General features: G+C 34.9%; 1 protein-coding gene across 1 annotated transcript; it reads left to right on the top strand.

The window, feature by feature from the left end:
- The first annotated feature begins 594 nt into the window (after positions 1-594).
- RGS21 (regulator of G protein signaling 21) lies at positions 595-23,773 on the top strand. Its single transcript, XM_040453611.1, has 4 exons — positions 595-605; positions 5,009-5,085; positions 9,538-9,704; positions 23,570-23,773. Exons 1-4 carry the CDS (start codon positions 595-597, stop codon positions 23,771-23,773), a joined length of 459 nt encoding a protein of 152 aa, XP_040309545.1.
- Positions 23,774-26,226: the final 2,453 nt, after the last annotated feature.

The following is a 26,226-nucleotide window of genomic DNA, read 5'->3' as shown; positions in this document are numbered from 1 at the left end:
AAAAAAAAAAAAAAAAAGTGAAAGTGAATATGTTTTGAAAAAAACATAATGCCTCGTACTAGAACATTTTAGTCCATGAGTAAAATTGTAAAAATACTTAAACCTACATAGCTGTTGAAGATAAGCGTATTAAAAGTACAGTCTTCCTAAGACTCTCTGAAAATCAAAGAACAGAGGGAAAAATTGATCGATGAAATACCTAAAGACAAATATTAAATTTTATATACTTTTTTTCTGAGTTGATTTAACCTCCTATGAACAATAGTTGTCTTGTAAATGGATGTATATGAATTTTAAGAACCAAACTTTCAAATGGAATTTATTTCAGTTATGCCACAGACTCAGAGAACTGTCACATTTATTCAATGAGTTATTTGTTACTTAGAAGTTTAAGTGTTTTGACCAGTGAAAAGTTAACAACAAAATGAAAAGAGCTGAGCATAGCATGATTTAAAGAATGCCAATTTGTAACCCAGGGGATAGGTATTTGCATACTAATTGTAATGTTCCTGCTGTCACATTACCTTCAGCTTGAAGATCAGTCAGAAAGAGAAATTCGACATCATCTGTGACAGTCAGACAGTGGAACGAAAAATGCCAGTGAAGTGAGTTGCCTTTTAAAGCTATTTTTATCTCAGAAGAGGTACAAATGAAACACTTGAGCCTTCATTAGTCTCGATGTTTTGTTTCCTTCATTTCTGATAAATATGCTAATTGTTATCTTTCTTACTGATTTATTTTCTTCCCCTTTCTCTATTGATTTCTTCTTCTTTTCTAAAATATGTCAACAGCTCATGACTTGCTTTTGCAGTTAGCTCTTTATATTTGCTAATATAAAACAAGGTTATAAAGGGAGAAAAACCGGTGAGCTTTCTTTATGTGAAGCTTTTCAAAATAATGAAATGTTAAGAGTTCGAGACATAGATATGTCTGATCCTTGCAAAAATTATTCATTATTGCACTATTTATTGAGAAATTTGAAAACAGATATTAAGTGTTGGGTAAGGAAGCAGCTGTCACTTCCTGGAGCACATGGACCCCTTGCTTGAATTTCCCATTCTCCGGCACACTGCTAATTGAGTGTGAACAGCTAAGTTGTTGGATTCCACATTTTTTAATGCAATACAACTGGTTCTAGCTGGCACAATTAGCAAGATAACTGGTAGCTTTCACGCAGTTCCCATCTGGCCTGGCTCTTCTCCGGACACATAATATGGGGAATGCTGGCCTTGATGGTGGTCGCTTAATGAAGGAAACAGAAAGGAAATCAGCCAAAACCCCATGAAACACTAAGTGCAATTTTGGCTCCAGATACATGGTGAATTTTCATGGCGAATCATACACATACAAAAAGTTACTCTGATTATGCATCACAGTTATTCAGGAAATGCACACACTCAGACAGTCAGACAAAAGCTCTGTTCCAGTTAAAACTAAAATCAAAACAAAATTTAAAAAGAGAGAGAAATAGCAGAGAGGCACATTGTCCGTTTTTTCAAGGTAACACGTGTCAAGTAAAATTTAACCAAGTTAGTACATTTTTAAATTAGCCACCTTCTTTTTTTCACCAATTTGAATTCGCTAGTTTCTTTCTTAACATTTATATGGTTGCATTTTTTAAAACATAAAACATAATTCTCAAGTCTAACATGAGAAATGTCCTATTTTCATTTGATAACGTGTGACATTTAAGAATCTGTCTTCTGAAAAGTTTCTATTGAGTCCTCAGTTACTGCAATTCAGCTATTATTTAGAGGAAATATTTGTGTGAAATGCAATAAACTTTATCAGAGAAAATGCAATTTCAAATTATTTATTATAAATGTTCCAAAACATGAACAAAGTACACGCATATGCATATTGACCTATTCATTCAAAGAAGAAGTGTAAAAAGAGTTTGGGTCATAAGGAGATATACCTGTGCTTGAATTCTAACTGCCTATTAGTATATGCAAGGTATTGCGCCAGTCATTAGCATCTCTGAGGCTCTTTATTCATTTGTAACATAGGATGAAAACACATTGTCATTTACAAGATTAAATAAGGTAAAGTATATGACATGCTGAACACCATGTGGTATATAGATTGCATTCAATACATTGTTGTACATTTTGATGCTACTAAAAATATTGTCTTTCAGCTTATTCATATATAACAATAACTTACTCTTCCACAGAATTGTAAATATACAATCAACCCAGAAGTTAAAATTTTAAAGAGAAAATTAAGAACATTATTTCTTTAAATAGTTGCATTTCACCTAGCTTCTGAAAAGTAAATACTGTGTTACCACCAACCCTCCCATCATATCAGGTAGTCAAAATTGAACCTTTCAAGTCAAACCTGAAATAGGTTAGAAAATTGTTAGCTGAGAGCATTCCAGGAATTATCACACACCTGCAGAGGTATTCTTTCAGAGAGCTGAAAGGCAAATTTACCTTCTATAATAATGCAGCATTTGGTGGACCATAAATAATACTAGAATATCCCAGTATCTCTAATTCTGTTACCTATAATATTCTCTATCTGTAGAAAATTATATTCTAGTATATCTCTTTAACTCAAAACATTACATTTTTTCTCTTGTCCTTGGTATCACACCATTTTCAGGCTTTGTTTTCTTCCTTTGTTTTTACTGTTTTCCTACACTAATGAAGATAACTAGAATAGCTACCATTTACTTCAATACTTCCATTCCTAAGACTCCTTTACTTCTGATAAGATCTTCACTGAATATTCCTTTTGCTTTCAGTGTATGCAAAATCTGGCTCTCCCTAAATGACATGACTTGCCTTGATGACTTCAGAATGGATTTTGTCCATTTTCTCCAATTTCACATCTCTTAGGGATGGGAGTGAGGTCTGTAGTCTGTCGCTTCCCAATGATGCTTTCGCATCATGTCTCCTCTTCCTTCCACCATTACACGCTTTGATGCTAATGCCATTCAACTATAACTTTCAATAATCATCTTATCACTGTCATTTACCAGCATCTTGAAAGCCATTGCGCTGCCTCCACTGAAGGTTTTAATACCCGCCACTATTCGGGGTTTGGTCATTCCTTCATTCTTTGTTTCTATGTTCAACAAACATTTTTTTGACCAGACATACTTAGTGGAAAATAACAATATTTCATCAGAGAACCTACACAATGGGGGAAGTGTATTTTCATCCCTGAATGCTTTTTGCCTAGATTGTTTCTCAGTGGTTTTTGTTTGTTTGTTTGTTTGTTTTTGTGTGTGTGTGTATGTGTGTGTGTGTGTGTGTGTGTGTGTGTTTGGTGGCTGTTCCTCATTCAAAGTGGGTGTACTGTGCAACCAGGCTTTGTCTCAAAACTCCTCACTGCCCTATTCAGTAACATGTATTCCACTCATGGAAAGTAGGCTTTTTAAAAATAATCTGTTAACCACTAAATATCAGTCTTCAGATAGAGATATTTTTAGACATGTGCACATTAGGAGACCATGTGATGATTTTAGCACTATTCGGTAGAATTCTTACAAGATCTAATATTTGAGTCATGAATTATCACATAAGCTTGTTAGAGTAACAGGTTTTATACTGCACAAAAGCTCTTCAATGTAGATTTAAATCTAAGTTTCAGTCCCATTCTCCATTAATGAAAAATAGAAATTGAACAACTAAATTTTTTAAGTGTCCGTTTAAATGAAAACCCACAATTTCAAAATGGTTTCACAGAAAATCTTGTGTCCCTAAGATTTAATAAATCAAGGGAGAAAGAAAAATCATCTGTCTACCACCAGCAAAGAAATCTCAGACAGGAAATATAAGTAATGGAGATAGTAAAATGAATTCCCAGTCACAGAGCCCTCTCTGTGCACCCTCTAATGAGGACAGCCATTATTATCTGAAAATAGAACCACATCTGCAACCACAGAAGAAAGCACACTCAATCCCAACACAAATAATAAAAATGGCAGCAAATTATAGGAAGTAATAGATATAAAAGCATAGAGATCACTTCACAAAGCGTATTCAAGATTAGTCACCTTAACATGCAAATGTAAAATTTATAAGAATTACTAGATATGAGACTCTATTTTATTATCAATTGTTTTAATAAAAACTTTCAAAAATTAGCCCATGCATTTCCATAAGTAGGTCATTTGCACATCACAGCTACATGATCTAAGTTTTTTTTCTGGGTAGCAGATGCTTTCTATGGTTGGGAGCTTATCTCATCAGGATCTTAGTTTATTAAGGGGAATAATGCATGATATATTTGCATCTCAGAAAATTTATATCTTAAACCTGATTTACTATTTCTACATCATATCCCCAAAAGTATACCTTCTTCAGAAGACTTAAGTCTATAAATTTTTTGACTTCCTTGGAAAAGATATTACTCTGTCCTGACACATACCTAGATTTAAATAAATCATCCCAGAATGGGAAGCATACCAGTCTTAGGAGAAATAAGGTCTGTCTCAGAGTGGGGTAAAATCTTCTCAAAATACTATAAATAAATACTTTCAAGATCATCACGTGTTAGAAATTCTTAACTGAAATTTTCTTTTACTTTTTTGATATACACAATTATGACATGGATAATTTTATATATTGTGAAAACTCAGAAAATAGTTCACTCATCACTACTGCTATCATGAAAACTTTTCAGAAATAGACTAGAGTAATGCCATGTAAATTAATAATTAATATATTTATAGTTGAGAAAAACTCAATATACTTCATAGAACCATGAGCAATATCTCCCTTGCACCTTTATTAGAATATAAGAATTTACAAATATTAATAACATTTAAGCATTAATAACATTTAGGCATTAATAAGGAATTTGCTGATATCAAATTATATACCACTTTATGTTGCTATTGCTGTCCACTATGAAAAACATTAAATAATTTTTGCTTACCTTTTGCAGTTTGATTAATGGTGCTTTTAAATTACATAACTCAACAAATACACATATCTCAAATATTACTGTAGGTTATAGAAGAAAAAGATCACAATGCTATTGTCAAGGGTAGATGTTGTTTCTACAGGTCACCAACAACAGAAACAATGGCGTGGTCTGAAAATATGGACACACTTTTAACCAATCAAGGTAAGATCCAACTAAGTTTGAAAATATAACGATTAAAAGTAAATCATTAAATTCTGAACGTTGTAGTCATCATAAAATATGAGTTCGATCAATATTTGAAGTATAAGATTTCCAACAGTCTCACAAATTTAGGTCTCAAACCTAAACGGAATTAGGTTGGACTTAAAATAAGACAAGATTATAGAAACTCAAAACGTTAACACAAAAAGAAAATCCCAAATAGGAAGTGAGAAATTTGTCATTTTTTTGTACTCATTATCATTTGATGTATGTATAATGACTGTTCTTGCTACAAGTTGAAAAAAATTCACAAACTATTGAAAAGTTGAAAATTGAAATAAATGACTTGTTTCTTCATGTCTTGGAAGCTAAAAAAAAACTTTTTAAAGTATTTATTTCAACTGATATTCTAATTTCTAGTGAAAACAAAAACATATTTAAATGTATTAATATGTACCTGTGTGGATGTTTATATTTATACTTAATACGGCTCAATAAGGCAATTTGGGCCAATTATAAATAAAATACCCTGGAATTTGATTCAAAGTAATCATTTGAAACTTCTGTTTCTGTTATAGATAATTTTGCTTTGCAGCAGTTCTATTGCATACAGGAAAAAGAAATGGCACTACAGAGACATATATTTTAAAATATTTAAAATTTAGTATTGTTGGTACTAATCAAATGGAATTTCCACTTTAAATTTGTAAAGTAAATATCAGAATATTAGAAAAGTTTTTTTTAACGTTTATTCGTTTTTGAGAGACATAGAGAGACAGACCATGAATGGGGGAAGGGCAGAAACAGAGGGAGACAGAATCCAAAGCAGGATCCAGGCTCTGAGCTGTCAGCACAGAGCCCTGACAGTGGACTCGAACTCACCAATTGTGAGATCATGACCTGAGCCAAAGTCGGATGCTTAACCGACTGAGCCACCCAGCCGTCGCTAGAAAAGTTTAAAACATAATAAAGTTGGGTGAATTTTTCATAGTTGCTTATTCATATATAAAATTGGATTGGATTAAACAAAATTATTCTGATTTTATGATTCTTAAATAACTAATTCCTAAAGCATAGACATAAAAGAATCCACGTTGCTCCTAGAATCCAATTAAGAACATATACCAAAGACATCAAAGATATGGAATTGCATTTTTATAAGTTTTGAATGGCGTGTTTCTTTTCTACTTAAGTGTATAACCAGTGGGACAGATCAGGTTTACAAAAAGCCTTAAGAAAGTATCTCTGCAGGTGGTGATCCGGCTGGCTCCAGAGAAGGGGAGATCCAGGGGCCAACACCGCAGAACAGAGGCATAGAAGATGTTGAGCTGAAGGCAAATGCTTTCCTCAACATATCTCCTGATCTTTTTTATTTCGTGCCCACATAGAGTAGAAGACACACAGATTCATTTGAGTAGCTGTTGGTTTTTGCTTTTTATAATACCAAAAACAGCTTACAAAAAGAAAATGCTTCTTAATGCTTTAAACAGATAAATGATTTCACCAAATTATCTAGTTATTTTGTCATCTTGGGGATATGTCTTACAGGTACCACACATAGGCTCTCAGATAGGTTTCAACACCTATTGTTTATTCCATTTGTCTAACCAGTAGCCATTCCAATTTGTAGAGAGTGCTCTCAGATTATATCATTTTAATCATATGTAGCATATTATTCCAAAGTTACATGACATTTTTTGATCATTCATATTGTATATATAGAATAGAAGCAGAGTTCAGTAAAATACTGTGTTCAAGACAAGGATAGCTAACTCGTTTTAGCTGTTTATTCTATTCCATTGTGCCCTAAACCTAGTGATGGCAGGGGGAGAGAAGCCGATAATTGCTCTCAGAGTGGTCCTTCGTTAAAATGGTAGGATGTGAGAAAATAGTAAGTTTCTTGATCTCTAACTTCCCATCTCTCTAAGATGCATTTAGATAATCCTCACTGGGAGGAAGCATCATATACCTTAACGACACACATATAAAATATTGCCAGACAAGAATCTACATTCTTCCCATATCCTTAAAGTATACTTCATTCTCTATATAAAATAGATTTTAGCATCAATTCTGTTTTGACCCCTCAAATTCATCATTGTTTGGACAAAACTCATGGAAATTTTAATTGAGTGTTACTAAGAGGATTTTTATAACCTAAATTTGTGTCACAGAAGCTTCTTGGATGTATTTTTAAATGCAATAAATGTGCAGTTAATTGAATTTTTTTTTTTTAAATTTTTTTTTTTTTCTCAACGTTTTATTTATTTTTGGGACAGAGAGAGACAGAGCATGAACGGGGGAGGGGCAGAGAGAGAGGGAGACACAGAATCGGAAACAGGCTCCAGGCTCCGAGCCATCAGCCCAGAGCCTGACGCGGGGCTCGAACTCACGGACCGCGAGATCGTGACCTGGCTGAAGTCAGACGCTTAACCGACTCCGCCACCCAGGCGCCCCAATTGAATTTTTTATAGTGATCACATATTAACGACATCCACACTCTCCAATATTTCTACTGAGAATTTTAATTGGTGTCTGATAACCTTTTGCCATGACTTGTTATTTCAACGCTATTTCGAATAATAAAAAAAATGGTTATATCTATTTTTAATCCAGTGTTTTTAGACATTTTAATCTTGCTCCCTTGAAGCCTTTCCCATTTTCTTTCACTAAACCATTTTGCTTCGTACCTGCAGCAACCTACAAACAACTGACTTTGGCTTCTTTTTCATAAACTATCTCTAACATTTTCTTTTTCACTAGTTAATTTTCCCTTTCCCTGATTCTCCACAAGCTTATTAGTCCCAGCTTTGGAACTTGAAGGATCAGGTCTCTAAGCACACAGTCAGGGAAGAGCTGCTTTGAGGACATGCTAGGGGACCCTCGTGGCAGATGGAAGAGAGATCCACCAACGTACCCTCCCAGAGGCAAGATCCCTCCCAGAGGCAAAAGCACTGATGTATATTTTCCTCCTCAGAGAGATCCAGAGTCTCATTTATAAACAAATACCAACCTCAGAAGTGTACAATCTATGAAACCGCATAATGTGAACTCAAGGTACTGGCTTAGTCCATCAACTGCAGGAATCTGATAATGACTTTTCTTACCTGCTAACTAGAAGCACACTCCTAACCATACTCATCCCTAAACAATTTAGCAAGAATTACCTTCTTGAATGAGCTCTATATATGCCAAAGAAGAATATTTCAGGGCACATTTTGATGAAAAAATAAAGAAAAGAACAGTCTAAACAGGTGGTCATAAACTCGAATATCTATGAGAGCAAGGAATAACACATGTGTAAATTTGACTGAAAGTAAAATAATGGGGAGAGATAAGACATATGGGAATCAGAGGCCACAAGCACTAGCTGTTGTTATTAAATTCAAAGGAAATAGCATATACTAATCGAGGCAAAGTAAACAGCCTGCAAGTATGTGGGCCTATTTGCAGTCCCTGGTCTAAAGTTTCTGAACAAATCCATGCTCAGGAGAATACATGGGAGCAGGAGAAAAACACCATGAACAGGCTAGGTTACAGTAGGTGCCATGAGGGAGATTGGAGGGACATCAGTGTTTTGTTTAAGGTAACATTGGGGAAAAGCCCATTTATTTGCCTCATTGACTTATAATTGCCTATCGCCACATCAAGAGGAAAAGCATTCACTCCAAGTATTTTGCCCATTATTTTCCTGGGCTAGAGATTAGAATTGGCCAATATATTCATCCAAAATTAATAAATGCCAGTCCTTCCTTCTTTGCTTTGAGCCCAAACCCACACAATCTAATCCCTTAGCATCAAATTGTGCTTCCTCACCAACTCAAGGTAACAAAGATATTCTTACTTGGAATTGCTTTTAACATCATTAGCTTGATTTGGGCTTAGTGCATTGGGTGTAGAAAGCTAAAGCCTATGCAGTTTCCCATAAAGTAATTGCTATCAAGACTTTACCCTATGGGTGCCTGGGTGGCTCTGTCAGTTGAGCGTCCAACTTTGGTTCAGGTTATGATCTCATGGTTTGTGAGTCAAGCCCCGTGTTGGGTTCTGTGCTGACAGCTCGGAGCCTGGAGCCTGCTTTGGATTCTGTGTCTCCCTCTCTGTCCTCCCCTTCTCTCTCTCTCTCTGTCTCTCAAAAATAAATAAACATAAAAAAAAAAAAAAAAGACTTTCCCCTAAACGCAACTCCTAGATATTTCAGATCTAGAAAGAAAAGTACAGGTTTTCTTTGTTAGTGGAGCTAATTGGATACATAGAGACAAGACTATTTTATGTTGATGATTACTGATCAAAAATAAGGTTTCTACACTTAAAGACAAAAACATAAGTATATAGAAGGATGATAAATATTTGCCACTGAATACTAAGTAAATGTTCATATCATACAACGTATTCATATTGGTTATGTATACTGCACTGAATGTTTCTTAAATTTTTCTCTTTTATATTTTATAGCTGGTCTAGATGCTTTTCGAACATTTCTAAAATCAGAGTTTAGTGAAGAAAATGTTGAGTTCTGGCTTGCCTGTGAAGACTTCAAAAAAACAGACAGTGCAGAAAAGATGGCTTCTAAAGCCAAGATGATTTATTCTGAATTCATTGAAGCTGATGCCCCTAAAGAGGTGAGTAGAATATTCTAGAATAGTGAATATTCATCTCCTAGCAAATCTGCTCCCAATTATAAGACACTAAATCCATCTAAAGGGAAATCAAATTGTCGCTATGTATTCAAATAGAAAATGTCTGTAAACTCCAATAGAAGTGTCTTAAGATGATCCTATCTTTTACTGATTCAGCAAATATTTTTCAACACCTGTTGTGTGCCAGGTTTTGTTTCTTTGACCAAAACTTTGACCAGAAGTTTTGTTTCTTTAGCACGACATTCATACTCTTGAAAAATAGTATTTATTGTCTTAAGTTAAATTGCTCTAAAGTTAACCCTACAGAAATGCTATTTAAATGTGTTGTTGCATTTCAAGCTCACTTTGGTTTTTCCTGTTGTAAATCATGGTAGTCAACATGGAATAGAATTCTAGAGTAGAATAATTTATTTAACAAATTAAGAATAATATGTGGGGGGAATACAGCTACTAACCAACATTATGAATTCTTCCCTTTTAGTAGTTTGGATGTCCACATTATGGCATGTAACGTCTTATTTTTCAAAAGACGGATTTGCTTACCTTTATTTCTTTAATGGCAAAAATGAGCCAAAGGTGTGAGGCATTGTTTTATGTGATCAGGACCCACCTGCGATGATTTAAGGTCAGGAAAGTAGAACACACCTTAGAAAGAAACCTGGAAAGACTGATAATATCTCCCCAAAAAGTGTTCAATATGTGTAACATCTCATTTATATTTGATTTCATTTTCAGAACCAAAACTGTGATCATCTTCACATACCCCTTTAACATTTCACTTTAAAGTTTAAGCAATTTATAATTTAAAACCACTTCCGTTCCCCACTGATGATATCCTGTAAGCAAAGAGTTTTAATGCATAAATAGCAAACAGAAAGCTACACTGCATTACTAGTACCAAATAGAAACTTTTGGTACAAGTCATTTTTCTAATAGAGGTAAAATATCAGTTTCCTCCAAAGGGACAGTTATCATATTTTCTGATCCAAAATTAGGATTCATGGTGTGAGAAGGGTTATTGTACTTATGGGGACAAAGGACAGAAAAGGTGAAATGAAAACACTTTTGGAAAGTCCAGGACATAAAGTTGCTGTAGCAGTAGCTCAAGTTTTAATTGGACATTAATTACTGCAGCATACATTGGCTAGTATAACTTTACAGGCATATATATGAGCCACTAAAGCACAGCCTTGAATTCATGGGGTGGTGAAGGCAGGGGGTGGATTTTTAACTGCTGTGGAGCTATTTTAACATTCATTTCCCAGTCACCATCTAAGAATCAATAAATAATTCTGGAAAATTGAAAATATAGTGTATGAGATTTGTCAAGTTGATTAATGCGTCATTCCCTAAAAGGCTTTGAAATCAGCTCTAAAGATATCCTATTTATTGTGATATTGATTTGAAAGCCAGATTTTTTTCTTCTTTATGAATTCATCTAATTAACAGTGATTGTTTTAGAATAACATTCTCAAACATTTGCATTAAAAGTCTTCTAATAAGAAATGCCACCTTTTCATTCAATCTTAAAATATATAATAAATTATCAATTTTGACAAAACAGTTTTGTTTTCCTAGTCTTGTCTTCTAAAATAAATTTACACAGTAATGATTTAAACAAACAGCACAGTCATTATTTTAGGATATAAGAATTTTACAGCTTTTCATAATTTGGCCATCTAATTAAATTGGCTAAATAAATATAACTAAATTTATGACTGCTTTTCAAGTAGTAGATTATGTTTTCTCCTTGAAGTGTCTAACAATGTTTTTATTGAATATGACAAAATTCACTGAAAACAAAGAAATATATATATATTGGAAACAGTCATTTTCTTTCCTATTATTTGCCATTAGTTGTTTCTAGTTGAACAAATTATTAAATTTCAATTCCCAAATTACTAAAGAGCATTTGCCTCTTATATTATATACCAACCACAGTCTTCAAGATATTTCCCTGTAGTCCATCAGCTTTAGTTTAATTTTATTACAACTGTGAGTATGTTGAGTCATTAAATCTATTTTTTGAATACCTGTCCACACAGTGAAGTGATGAAACAGAAGATAGTGACTTGTAATAAAACCAGCCAAATATACAAAAAGCAATATAATAATAAAGCCGCATTTAAAATTCATTTTAGCACACTGGAAAAGTGATCAAATCTGGAGAGTTAAGGGATGTTTTTTCAGGGTAATTCACACATGAAAAATGTATGTCATGAAAAGAGTAATATCAAGTCAGCATTTGAAGAAAGAATATTTCAAACTGAGGACATGGTGATACAACATGGAGGTACAAAGCTTCCCGGTGTTTTCTAGAAACTGCAACCATTTGGATATTGCTAATGAGAAGTGGGGGGTGAAGTTGGATAGACAGCAGTAAAGATAAAGAAAAGATGGGAAGTATTCTAGATTTATCTAGTAGGCAGACTTAATAAGATGAGGTGATATATTTGATATGGAAGCTGGAAGACATGATTTTCATAAGTAAAAACAGTTACTTAAGAATGAGATTTATATGAAAATATTCTCCATTTTGTTATACAGTTGTAGTTGTATAAGTGACTCTTACAAAGAATCAAAATTATAACCAATTTCCTTGGTAGCAAACCCTAAAGTAAAGGACAATGGCAAAGTCATCTTATCCGAATGTCTATTAATTCCTGTTTATTTTCTTTTCCACTTCTTGTGTCTTTATTTCCTCATCTATAAAGTTGCTATCATAACTTAACAATTTTTAATTTATGCACTTAGACAATTTACAATTAGATTATACTAAATTTACGATAAACAATCCCTGTCTATAAGTTGACATTACTAATGGTTCTCAGTTTCCCAGGCAAAGACAGCACATTGAACAAAACAACAAAAAAAATGAACTTCTAGGTCTCTAAGAGAAATGATAATAATTGTAACTGGCCTTTATGCCCTCTCACTTACAGTGTTTCAGTTCCTGTGGTTTCTACACTAATAGAGAGTTAGTGTGATGTAATGGAAAATTGGAAACTTAGAGATACCTAGATCTAATTCAAATCCTGTAATTTTGTGGTAAGCTGCTTTATCTTCTGAGCCTCAGTTTCCTCATCTAAGAAAGCATTTATAAAACAAGCATGTAACAACCACAGAACACACATGAGAATGATGAATGAGACCACATGTCAATGGTTTACATTATGCAGAATAGCTTTTAAGAAATTGTAATCCCTTTCTTTAAAAAAAAAAAAAACAAGTCACATTATAGCCTTATGGGCTATAGTTTCAACCTGAAAACAACCATTATACAAACATGTTAGCAAATCACTAGTTTCAAATAAAAAGTGCTACTCATTGAATGGACTATACCTAAATAATTTTAGAAGAAAATACTGAGAAAAAAAAAGTATGACCCAAGTATTTTAAGTAAGAGATTTGAAAATGAGAAAATTATTAGACAAGCAATATTTTAAAATTATTTTTAATAACGTTAAAATATTTTCAAGCAATATTTTCTACTTAACACACATTACGTACCTTTAGGTGGTAACGGAAAAGTTCTTAAACTTGTATTCATTCTTCCTTTAATTTGGAAAGAATTTCATAATATTTCATAATATTGGGAAATTTTAAGAAAATAATACTTCATCTGAAAAGAATGGAAATCTTCAAAAAAATTCAAATAATATTTTTGTATTAGCTAAGACACTGACATATTTTAAATATTCATGTTATATCTGTATCACTTATATATATTATATTTATATCATTCCTTTATATTGAAAAGAAAATTCGTCAGGATGGAAAAATATGTGATTAGAGAGAGAAATATTTATGTCATCATTCTGTGATATTAGAAAATGTTCTAAATCATACAACAGTGGGATGTTTAAAATTATATAAATTCAAAATCCAACTGCATATTATCCTGGATTATTCAATCCAGGAACAAATACATTGGCAGTTTTTTAAGTCAAAGGATATTGGTGTGAAGTACTTAATTGTTAAATGTATTTATTAAATGTGAAGACACCATAATTCATAAGACAAAGCAGTAACTATAGTCATAAAGAAGAAGGTATCTTAATGAGTAGTGTGCAGGACACTTTTTAAAATATCTGTGTCTGGTTTTTTGCTTTTATTTTTAAGGCAGTATAATGTTATTTATTGGCATATTTTATTTCACAACAGTAAATGCTTATTCTGTGCCTACTATTCACCCTCATATATGATAAAGTACCTCCATGGAAGAGAAGTTCAGTCTAGGCTGGAGAACAGAATTCACACACACACACACACACACACACACACACACACACACATAAGTATAAAGCAATATGTTGTGTGAAGCAGGCAGCTTGATAAGGAAATGCAAGAAAATAAAATAGGTTGAAACTATGGTTTGACTCAAAAAAACTTTGAATCTAGTTGGGTTTTTAAAAATGAAATTTATAGAACTAGGAAAAAATAGCAAGACAACAAATGATTAAGTGCAAAAACAAAAAAAAGTTACAGAGGAAACTCTTTGCATTAAACCTAGAAGGATATAATGATTGAATAGTAGTGAGACAAGATATTGAGATAAGGCCTTTATTTTAAGATTAGCTTTAAATGGAGTCATGAGCTAAGGAAACAGATACATGAATTATTGGTAGAGAGAAGCCCATGAAAATGGGCATTTAGAAGCACTTCTGGATGTAACTATCTTGCCAATTTTGTATTCCCCATCTTATATTCACAACTTTTCTTTGCATTTTTAAGTGCCATTTCCCCAGTGTGTTGATGTTTTTGTCCTACCCCACAAGTTGCTGCTTATCAACAGTGCCCCCCCAACTCTAGAATCATCTCCAGATATAATGAGTTTGCTTATTTATTAATTTCCTAACTTTGGTGCACTAATCACTAAGTGTTTAATACATGTCAGGGATCATGCTGGTGCAGATAAGAAAAAGGTAAGAATCCCTGAACAGGTAAAGCTAACCATTTTGATGGGAGGACTCCAGTTAAAAAATAATTACAATAAGCTTTCATGAGAGTTGCAGTAGGGAAATACAGGTAATGTGGTAGCATGCATCAGGAAAATACGATTCTAGGGGGTGATAAAATATATATCAAAAGAAGTAATTCATGAGCTTTGACCAGTGATGGGAATATAGAAGGAAATAAGACACAATAGGAGGGAAGAAAGGAAAGGAAGAACAGTGGAGAAAAGGATCAGCCAGTGCCTAGAAGCTAGTCCAGTAGGGAAGGAAGCCTAGTACTGTATGTCGCAGTGCAAACTGGGGTAATTCACCTCCTGGAGCCCAATAATTTCTGCCTCTGAAAATAAAGAGTCTATGAAAAAGAAAGAGAGAGACAGGAGAAAAAGGAGCAAATTGAGGAGGAGGTGGGGTAGGAGGAAGGGAGGAAAACACAGCTAAAGAAACCCATGAGTAACATGTGCACAGTGCTTCTATGTGGACTCATCCGATCATCGTTGTCACCATCTTACGGAGGTATCACAATCATCCACATTGTACGGATGAAAATGAACTGAGCCCTAGAGAAAAAGTAATGAGCCCTGCATCATTAAGATACAACAGACCACGAGGAGAGAGGTCTACAGCCCATGCTTTTAGGTTTCAAATTCCTTTCTTCAGATCTATTTATCTTATATGTTTGCAAAATAGCCCAGAAACCTTGATTCTTATGCTAAAGGCAAAAGTATAAAATTATCTTGGCACATAGAGTCTATCTTCCTTTCTAACAAAAGCTTTATTTCTCTTCTCATATTCTGTTTAATTTGTGTAACTTCTTAAACTATGAAGCTTAGATTCAAATATGACATTAAGAGGGGCGCCTGGGTGGCGCAGTCGGTTAAGCGTCCGACTTCAGCCAGGTCACGATCTCGCAGTCCATGAGTTCGAGCCCCGCGTCAGGCTCTGGGCTGATGGCTCAGAGCCTGGAGCCTGTTTCCCATTCTGTGTCTCCCTCTCTCTCTGCCCTTCCCCCGTTCATGCTCTGTCTCTCTCTGTCCCAAAAATAAATAAACGTTGAAAAAAAATTCTTTTTTAAAAATAAAAAAATAAATTAAAAAAAAAAACAAAACAAATATGACATTAAGAGAAAAAAGAGTTGTGGGAGTATTTCTTCCAAATAATTTGCAGTATCATTTTGGGCCTCTGAAAAATTGGTTGCTACATTTCAACTCAAAAAGAAAACAGTCAGGAGTGCCTGGGTGACTCAGTAGGTTAAGGATCCAATTCTTGATTTCGGCTCAGGTCATGATCTCACGGTTAGTGGGATCGAGCCACACATGTGGCTGTGCACTAGGTGTGGAGCCTGCTTAAGATTCTCTCTCTTCCTCTCCCTCTGCTCCTCCCTTACTCACACATGCACGCAAAAGCTCTCTCACTCTCACTCTCTCTTACAAAAAAAAAAAGGAAAACAGAAACACTCAGGTGTTTTTTGAACTTCCATGGATCCCTGTGCTACTGAAATTAATCTTGGATTAGTATGTTTGTGTTGTTGAATGAAGCCAGTCAATATGACTCCCCTGCAGCTGTTCCAGATAGCTTTGCTTATGTACGTCTATTTTTAGCAATCCTTATACGTTATCCATACATATTAAGTACATTATTTTTAGCAATTTGTGTGATTTCATATGTTATGATTTCTTTTGTTTCTTTGCCCAATTTGAGATGTTAGCATTACCTCCCGATTCATGTCACTTATTTCTGTCTCTAAAGCCAATAAGAACAAAAGGATAAAGTCTTGTGCAGGGATGAATTCCTTCTAGATGTTACAAACTTGGCTATTTTCAACTTTAATAGCCCCTTGAGAATATATTTCAGAATATTCGTGTGCCTTTAATGATGCCAAAAATGAAGTAATAGAAGAGGTGTTAGTGGTGATTAAACAGAATTATGTAACCAAAAACATGATTATAGGCGGCTTTAATTTGAATAGTAATTTTTAAGCTCTGTTGTGAATGAGGTCTGAGATGCTGCCTGCTCCATTTTAGTAAGGTGTTTTACATATGCATGCACACACCCTTTGCATAATGACAGTCTCCTGCTACACTATACATTCTAAATGAGGACAAGGCTATCTAATTTGAATGTGAGAACACAACTGAAAACTTTTCATTCAAATTATGTAAAATTATATAAAGCACAGTTTAGGGTCACAGGAAAGCCAAATGGTACACTTTAAAATGTATTCTTCCTGATAAAATAATTTGTTGAAAACCAAAAGAATTTAAAAACCACTGGTGTAGCAAAGAGGAATTTGGCTGGCATGCCTTGTAGTTAACAAAATCACATGGGTACTAAAATATTCTGGATCTTTAGAATAAAATTGTTTTTAAACAACTACCACAAACATCATTCAGAAGGCAGTCATTTTAATGCAATGGATTGCTGTCAATGTCACCAGTGTCAAGGCCTTTTCAAAACTGACAGAATTTAAAAGCCTCTAAATGGTTGTGATGACATCTCAGCTGTCATTCTGGAAGAACCACAATTCTTGTTTTCTGAGATTGACAGTGCAGTGGTCTCAGATATCTAAGATAATTTATAATCTTTTGAAAAATAAGCATATTAAATATTGTATTTCTCGGAGTCCTTGAAACTAAAGACTATCTTTACAAACACAATGCAAGTAACTATCATATTAGGAAATAATATATCTCTGTTTATTTCATCAACTGACACACTATTCAGCCCAGGCTCTGGACCTACTAGTTTGACTGCTCAGCAAAGTCTAAGCTGCCCCGTAACTCCCAAGCAATTCAGGAGCCCCTCAATACCATACAATTGGAAAGTGTGCATCTTTGGAAGGCCACTTCCTGATGGATCTCACTTTTGGTCTACTCTGAGCTCAACATCTTTTCTGTCTTACTTTTTGAGATAGAAATCCATCCATGTATTTTCTGGTAGAACTCAGCCAAAAATCATAGTTGAAATGAATGCAAAGTTGAGGGTATGGTTGACAGACATGCCCCAGAAGTGATTCTTTTAAAGAAATTTATGTCAGAATATATATATTAGGCCCAACATTTTTCACTTCTTCCCCCAGTTACTGAAAATTCAAGGCATTTTGAGGAGAAAAGACGTGACAATTTTGATACCTTAATTCTCACATCTCACCCAAATTGACTTTTCAGGGGGCATTTAACAAAATTGATCACTCTCTCTTAATTGAAATACTATCTTTAATTGACTTCTAAGACTTGATCTCTTCCCTCCTTACTGACTGCTCTTTAACAATTGCTTTTGCTGTGCAGACCCATAACCCAACATACACTATAATGAGGGAAGGCAATCCTCATTTCTTTTCTTTTTTTAATATAATTCATTGTCAAGTTAACTAACATACAGTTTATAAAGTGTGCTCTTGGCTTCAGGAGTAGATTCCCATGTTTCACTGCTTATATACCACGCCCAGTGCTCATCCCAACAAGTGCCCACCTCAATGCCCATCAGCCATTTCTCCTTCTGCCCCCCCCCCCGCACCTCCATCGACACTCAGTTTGTTCTCTGTATTTAAGTCTCTTATGGTTGCCTCCCTCTTTGTCTGAAACTACTTTTTTCCAATTCCCTTCCCCCATGGTCTTCTGTTAAGTTTCTCAAATTCCACATATGAGTGAAAACATATGATATCGTCTTTCTCTGACTGACTTACTTTCTGCTTACATTCACTCTGCCAGGAATTTCCTCTAGTTCTATTTCTTTAAAAGAGCAGCTGAAGGGGGCACCTGGGTGGTTCAGTCAATTAAGGGTCCGACTTGGGCTCAGATCATGATCCCATGGTTCTTGAGTTCAAGCCATACGTCGGGCTCTGTGCTGACAGCTCAGAGCCTGGAGTCTTTTTCATATTCTGTGTCTCCCTCTCGCTCAGTGCCCCTCCCCCCACCTCATGTTCTGTCTCTCTCCCTCTCAAAAATAAAAAAAAATAAAATAAACATTAAAAAAATGTTTAAAGGGCAGCTCAAACTTAACAAATTCAAGTCTGAGTCTTGATTTTGTGTTCAAAACTATCTTCTACTTGAGTCTCCCAATCTTAGTTAATAGCAACTCTGTTCTTCTGTTTGCTCTCGTGAAATAATTGGTAGTCATCCTTGATTCTTCTCTTCCACTCACACCCCATGTCCAATCCATCAACACTTTCTGTCACCTCATTCTTCAGAATATTGTTAAAATCCAGCCATTCTTAAAGATTTTGTCCCTCATCCCAGCTCACTATTCAATCACAAGCTCCACCCACTCTACCTTCTAGATATCTTTAAAATATGTGCATGTCCCACTAATTACATAGTTGAATTCACCATCACCGACCACCCGAACTTCTGATATTTTTTTTTCATTTTTCTTCCTTTTAAACACACCCAGCTATCACACCACATGGCAACCAGTGACATGTTTTTTTGTTGTTGTTGTTTTCCAAACATGTTTGTACATCACCCCTTTACTTAAAATTCTCCTCCTTGCTCTCAGGTTAAGAATTCTTTAATGAGAACTACAAGGTCCCACATAATCTGGTGCCTTCATGCCTCTCCAGGTTCTTGTCTTTCCTCCTCTCAAACCCCACCAGGCTTCTCCTGGCTTACCCACCCATCTGCAATTACCTTTCTTAATCTCTATTCATGACAGTACTTCAAAGATTTGCTTAAAATCTCATTTCCTTTGAACTGCCTTTTCAAAATCTGTCTTCTTGATGGACTTTTCACTTTAATCACCTCTTCAGATCTTTCACACAACTTCTAAGCACACACTCAATAAAATATTTCAGGGGCGCCTGGGTGGCGCAGTCGGTTAAGCGTCCGACTTCAGCCAGGTCACGATCTCACGGTCCGGCAGTTCGAGCCCCGCGTCAGGCTCTGGGCTGATGGCTCAGAGCCTGGAGCCTGTTTCCGATTCTGTGTCTCCCTCTCTCTCTGCCCCTCCCCCATTCATGCTCTGTCTCTCTCTGTCCCAAAAATTAATAAAACGTTGAAAAAAAAATATTTCAAAGAAATAAGTTCTAGGAAAGATTACAAATGAAATGCCTACTTTTTCAGATATATATTAGTTTTTACCCTCAGAAAAATGGGGATAATAATACTGTATATCTTATAGTTGTGTGCACGTGACATAAGACAGCCATATAAAGACTTAGTATATCGGTACTAATATTTAATAAATAGCAACAATTATTATTTACAGTTAAAATAATCGTATTTAAATATCATTATGATTATTTTAGAGATAATTCCAGTGTCCAAATATTTTGCCAGGGATGAAAACAGAGTAATCAAGGAAAACATCTAGGGAGAGAAGACTTCGTATAGATGAAAGAATGCATATTTTGGGAGGCATGCAAAGAAAAAGGGAATTAGCAAAATAAATAAGGAAAAGACAACAGCTACAAAAAGAGTTAGTTCCATGTCATGAACTATTGAATTCTCTTTGTAGTGACAAATCTGTTTTCTCTGATAATCAGATTGGATACTTAATATTAACAGAAGCCTTTGTATCTAAATCTGTTTAATCAAGAAACCAAATATCTTAAAAACTTTAAATCAAAATAGTGTGTAATGATAAGGAAATTATAGTGACTTTCCTTCTGTGGGTAAGGAAGGCTTCCCAGAGGACATTCAACTTAAGCTAAATCATAAAAGATAAGGAAAATCTATATGGAATAAAATCGTGGGGGTGAAAGGGATCTTAGATGCTGAAAACAGCACAAATAAGAGCTTTAGGTACAAGAGTTCCTTCAGGAACAGAAAGTAGACCAGTTTTATAGATATTGCTAAGGACAAGTAGGAGATTTTGAAACAGCGCATTGGACTCTGGGTGTGACGAAGTTCAAATGCCAAGGTAAGATATGTAAAGCTTATGTTACTAAAAATAATGGGTTTTCAGCTGAATATTCGTACAATTAAAGTGATGTTTTGGTGAAACTGGTGTAGTTATGCTTTCATATGTTCAGGAGGGAAAAAAAAGACATTATAAGAAGAGGTATCAGACTAGAGGTAAATTTCATAATTTAGGAAAGAAATTCCACTATAAAAGACTAAACTGGAGAAATATGAGTGAAAAGGACCATTACAAAATTACAAAAGAAAAGGCAAATGAGGGGGGAAAATAGAGATCAGAGAAAAAAGAAATGTCAGAGATGACTCCTATGTTTTGAGCTTGAAGAACTTGGAGGAAAATAATGACATTTATACAAACATGTGGGTGTGATGTTTTGTCACTGACATTAAGCTGAATTGCCAAGACACAGTCTCTTAAGACTACTAATTATCTCCTGGGATTAGTATATCTGCTCATCACTCAGCTATCATAGCTGATGTTGGCAGCTCCTTGGTAGGAAAACAGACAAGTCAGAAAAATAAGAGAGATAAGTCAGAAGAACAATTTTAACCTATTTTAATAAATAATATTAATTATTGGTATTATGCTGAAGTGGAATAGTTTTCTTCAAAATTCAAACATGATTTTTAACAGATATAGAAACTTTTTTGGGGGGGCGCCTGGGTGGCGCAGTCGGTTAAGCGTCCGACTTCAGCCAGGTCACGATCTCGCGGTCCGGGAGTTCGAGCCCCGCGTCGGGCTCTGGGCTGATGGCTCAGAGCCTGGAGCCTGTTTCCGATTCTGTGTCTCCCTCTCTCTCTGCCCCTCCCCCGTTCATGCTCTGTCTCTCCCTGTCCCAAAAATAAATAAACGTTGAAAAAAAAATAAAAAAAAAAAAGAAACTTTTTTTTTTACTTTATTTATTCAGTACATATTTATTGAGTCCTTACATGGCTCAAGGCATAGAGAGGGATGCACAAAATGTAAATATAGCCTAAGTGACATAGGGTGGATATTACTTGAATGTAGCCTTACAGACATAGAAGATGGTGAAAGGAGTGACTTTCAGCTAGACTAGGATGGTATGAAAGAAAATGTTTGTAGGTGGGAAAATAAAAGGAATTTGAAAGGAAGTGTCCAGCTTGGTAGAAATACAGGGCACACCTAGAGGAGAAAAAATTGTATCAGGTAGGACTATGTTTTAAAGTCCATGAATGCCGAAATCAAGGCTTTGGAGTTTTCAAATAGGAAATGAGGAGTTACTGCAAGTGTTCAGTTCTGATGAAAATAATAATAAGCCAGCACTGTGTACCAGGCACGCACCAGCCCTGCTGTCAGTGAAAACTCACCCAATGAATGAATGCCTCAGTGAGCTGAATTGCTATATTTACTATTATGGGGGATACAAAGTTAAACAAATTGCAGATGATGCCATTAAACAATTAACAGCATGGCTAAGGGAGGGAACAGGCAATATTTATCCTCATATCCCCACAACACAAGATAGGATTGATGAAACAGAATACCTTAGATGTTTAAAAACCACTGCAAGAGCTTGACGTCGGCCACTATTTACTGATCCCCACTATGAGGCAGGTGGTATACTAGGTTCACGACATGGCATCATGCCACTTCCCTCCTTAGAACTCTTCAGGGTCTTCCTAGTGCTTCTAGCAGAAAAATAAGAACTCTTTACACTTCACGTAAGCCCTACAAGACTCGTAGGCAACTCTCATTACAGGAACGTTCTTTGTCACACTCTATACTCCAGCCATCCAGGCATAGCAGCTTTTCAGAACATAACAAATTCTTGCATCAGGGACTTTGCTTTCATTGTTTTTTTTTCTGCCAGAAATGTTTTGCCCCAGATCCTTAGAAGACTCGCTTCTTCTCATCATTCAAGTTTAAATCTAAAATAATGCTATTTATTTAGTTGTTGGTTATCTTTTCCCAAGTATTGAAAGCATTTTTACATAATAGATACTCATAAATATTTGTGAAATCAGTGAATATATGGATCATTTTGTTTTATTCCTTGTAACAACTCAGTTAAGAACTATCTAGCTTAAACATGAGGAAGTAGAGCTCAGAAATATTAAAATAACTCCCTTCTGGTCACCAAGGTCCTAAGTGTTAGAACACAAATGAGAAAATTATCCCAAAGTCTTTCCACTGTCCTGTACCATCTTCTTGTATAACGAAGAAATTGATTCCAGCTTTTGAGGTCTTCAGGAAGTTGCAGCATTGAACCTGAGACTTTGATGGATGATGGAAAAGGATGATCAGAGAAATAAAAGAACATCTAAAGAATTTGTGTAGAGTTGGACAAGTATCTTGACAAGAAGGTTTGGGGCATTTTACAAATTTTCAGATGAATGGTGTGCCTACTATAATAGACCTCTATTAGATCTTGCTGGGAATACTCATGTATAGTAATGGTATGGGGACAGGGATACACACACACACACACACACACACACACACATACATACACATGCATACACATATAGATCTATTCTGTGGAAGGCATGGGAGTCAGTGAAGAGGGGGATATTATTTGCTTTATTTTGGCAAACAAAAAGAAACACAAATCAGAATGAAAAGCAATGATGTGTGGGAAAACAACAAGGGGGAGTATGAAAATGAGGATGGGTTGGCAGAAGCCAATCTAGTAAATTTTATTTATTGTTTTGTCTATGGAGAGTACATTGTAAGTATTAGGGTCAAAGTACTAAGGGAAAAGGATTTGCGGGAAAAGAAATTTAAAAACATGAAATATCTTGTTTGATTTTTCACCGTCCTATTTTTGTTTATAATATCAAAATAAGGCTTTATCTGTGTTCTCTGTCAATGCCAACCCTCTCAACCTAGGAAATATAATTAAACCAAACATGTGTTCTACACTACAAAAAATAAATGTATGACCTTTCTGCTGTTTTGCATCAGATTAACTTTGTGTTTAGAAAAGAAATTATATAATATGTGTATCTACCATCTGTATAAACCATGTATTCCTTGATTAAACTAATGTAATTATATGCAAACTTATTTCCACAGATCAACATTGACTTCAGTACCAGGGACCTCATCTCAAAGAATATTGCAGAACCAACTCTCAAATGTTTTGATGAGGCTCAGAAGTTAATCTATAGTCTTATGGCCAAGGATTCTTTTCCTCGATTTCTAAAGTCAGAGATTTATAAGAAACTGGTAAATGGCAAGCAAGTTGGAAATCATAAAAAATGGTTTCCTTTTTTGTAAAAAAGGTTAATGATAAACCAGTAATGAAGTTAAAATTTGGGGAGAAACAAATGACAGGAGAGATCAACCTTTAATCGCTATACTCAAGGCTAAAATGTTTTAAATACACAAAAACAATAGAAGTTTCTTTTAGGGTTTAGAAAACATTTTTTTTTACTCCAGAAGAATACTTTTTTTAATATGTAAAGCTTGAATTTTTAAGTCATTTGTTTAGAATTATTCATTTTATCAGGTACTTAAAAATCTCCTACCGGGAGAATAAAAAGGAGTTAATAGAGATGTAATATACTCTTAAATCATAAGTGAATATTCTCATGACATTATGAATTCAAGAACTATGTATCTTTGTGTTGCTGAGTGTGAGCTTGTTTAGCACCATATATGTGATTTTAAATTCCATTTACATTATTCAAAACCTTCTGTAAAAAGAGAAATTCTGAACCAAAACACAACCCTCCACTTAGTGCATTCAACTATTTCCTTTCAATCAAGATTTGCCACATAACAATGTGTGTTATGGCTGTTAGATTAATTAAAAAGAAAACTGCAAGAATGTGTGCATATATAGATAATAACACCATGGATCTAACTTTGTCAAAATATATCAATTGGTTCAATTCAATGGCAGCATATAGGCATATGTGTAGAAAAGGTCTTGAGGGCACAGAGGACTGATTTTCTTAGATTTGTAAGGATATAAGGAAAGGGGAGAAATAAAATGGATGAATGGACAGATAAGTCCTTATAGAATGAACTGCATAGTAGTAACTGTGCCACAAAATAAAATGTGTATATATATATAGATATATATATATATATATATATATTGCAACATTATCTACCCAAATTAGGGACTTAAGCATCTATTCACTCATTCAGTACTGGAACTTGTTTATGGAACTCAAAGAAATTTTCAAAATGCATTTTTTGAGATATTCCTAAAACTGTTTCTTTCTATACATAAATATGAATAAGTATGAATAATTTTATGTCAAGACAAGAAGCTATAAAGATTCAAGAAAAATCTTCTGTTTCCACTTTATTTGCAAAGATTTATTTATTTTTGTTAATAACTCCAATTTGGAGATTATTTGAACATTTAAAAATGGAGGGCAAATAGCATGACTAACTTCGTGTTTCCACAAAGTATTCATTTGACAGACAAAATTTTGTCTTCTATTTGTCATGAAAAGTAAACATTTAAGCACATGCGAATTGAATATTCCCTGTACATTTGCAAATTCTTTAAAGGAAAGCATAATAAAAACTGATTGTAAAGTATTCAGTGCATCTTAAAGGTGCACTTAGTGGAACATGGTTACACACTTTTCATCATTTATTCTGAAAGTTCCAACCTTAATCTATTCTCTATTTAAATAGGAAACTTAAAAATTATTTCCAGGGAGAAAAAAAAATTATTCCCAGAGATGAAAAACATTTTAAAAATTAGAAGGTGGGGCGCCTGGGTGGCGCAGTCGGTTAAGCCTCCGACTTCAGCCAGGTCACGATCTCGCTGTCCGTGAGTTCGAGCCCCGCGTCAGGCTCTGGGCTGATGGCTCAGAGCCTGGACCCTGTTTCAGATTCTGTGTCTCCCTCTCTCTCTGCCCCTCCCCCGTTCATGCTCTGTCTCTCTCTGTCCCAAAAATAATAAATAAACGTTAAAAAAAAAATTAGAAGGAAACTTAGAAACTAAAATCACATCCTTTCTCTTAGACACACACGAAAAACACGAGATCTCAGTTATTTCCTCTAATAACACAGCTGGTAAGTGGCAGAGCCCGTGAGAACAGTGCTTCTCTCCCACAGCGCCATATTGGCTCTTGTCCCTGCAAAAGCGGTGTAGACTCCTTCCCTGTTAGAACTGTGCTGAGGCCAGGGAATCTAAATTACTACAAATCCTCAAATACCCAGGCACTCTTCCTTCCACTGGATATTCAAATTGCTTTTTTATACTGTTTGCAACTTTTCTTGTTATCACAGAGTAAGATTTCATGTTGAATGACTGCCTCTTAGGTTTTCTCTAACAATGCATAGGAAGCCACAAATCAAACTTATAGAACTAGAGAAGTAGAAGATGATTGGTAATGAGCAAAAATACACTAGGTGTCAAAACAATTTGTTGAAAAATTGGGAGCTGCAGGACCAGTATTATATCTCAACCAAAGGCCTTAAATAGCCATGCTTTCCTCTCATTTTCCCCACTCATTCTCCATCTCAAGCTATAATTGTAGGTTTTCTGATTTAATGGGACAGAAAAAGGAACAATTGCATATGTTTGGAATAAAAAAATCAGGTTTTTGGAACAGTCGGTAGTGACAATTTTCAGTAAAATATCAGATGTATAACTTCCACATGTGGCTCTATTTATGTCTCTTTCATTCCATATGTTATTTGATTTCATCAGTTACCATTGATGAGTGATATTATGACTGGAATTTTTAAATAAAAAAGAT

The sequence above is a fragment of the Herpailurus yagouaroundi genome, unplaced genomic scaffold (genome assembly GCF_014898765.1).
Source record: "Herpailurus yagouaroundi ecotype Mexico unplaced genomic scaffold, PumYag 209, whole genome shotgun sequence".
In the NCBI taxonomy this organism is placed as follows: Eukaryota; Metazoa; Chordata; class Mammalia; order Carnivora; family Felidae; genus Herpailurus; species Herpailurus yagouaroundi.
The sequence above is the reverse complement of the archived record's forward strand: the minus strand, read 5'-3'. Positions and strand labels throughout refer to the sequence as shown.

Coding starts and splice junctions, on each gene's coding strand:
- RGS21 (XM_040453611.1), top strand. Junction 5,086..9,537: donor CACACTTTTAACCAATCAAG/GTAAGATCCAAC, acceptor TATATTTTATAG/CTGGTCTAGATGCTTTTCGA. Junction 9,705..23,569: donor AAGCTGATGCCCCTAAAGAG/GTGAGTAGAATA, acceptor TTATTTCCACAG/ATCAACATTGACTTCAGTAC.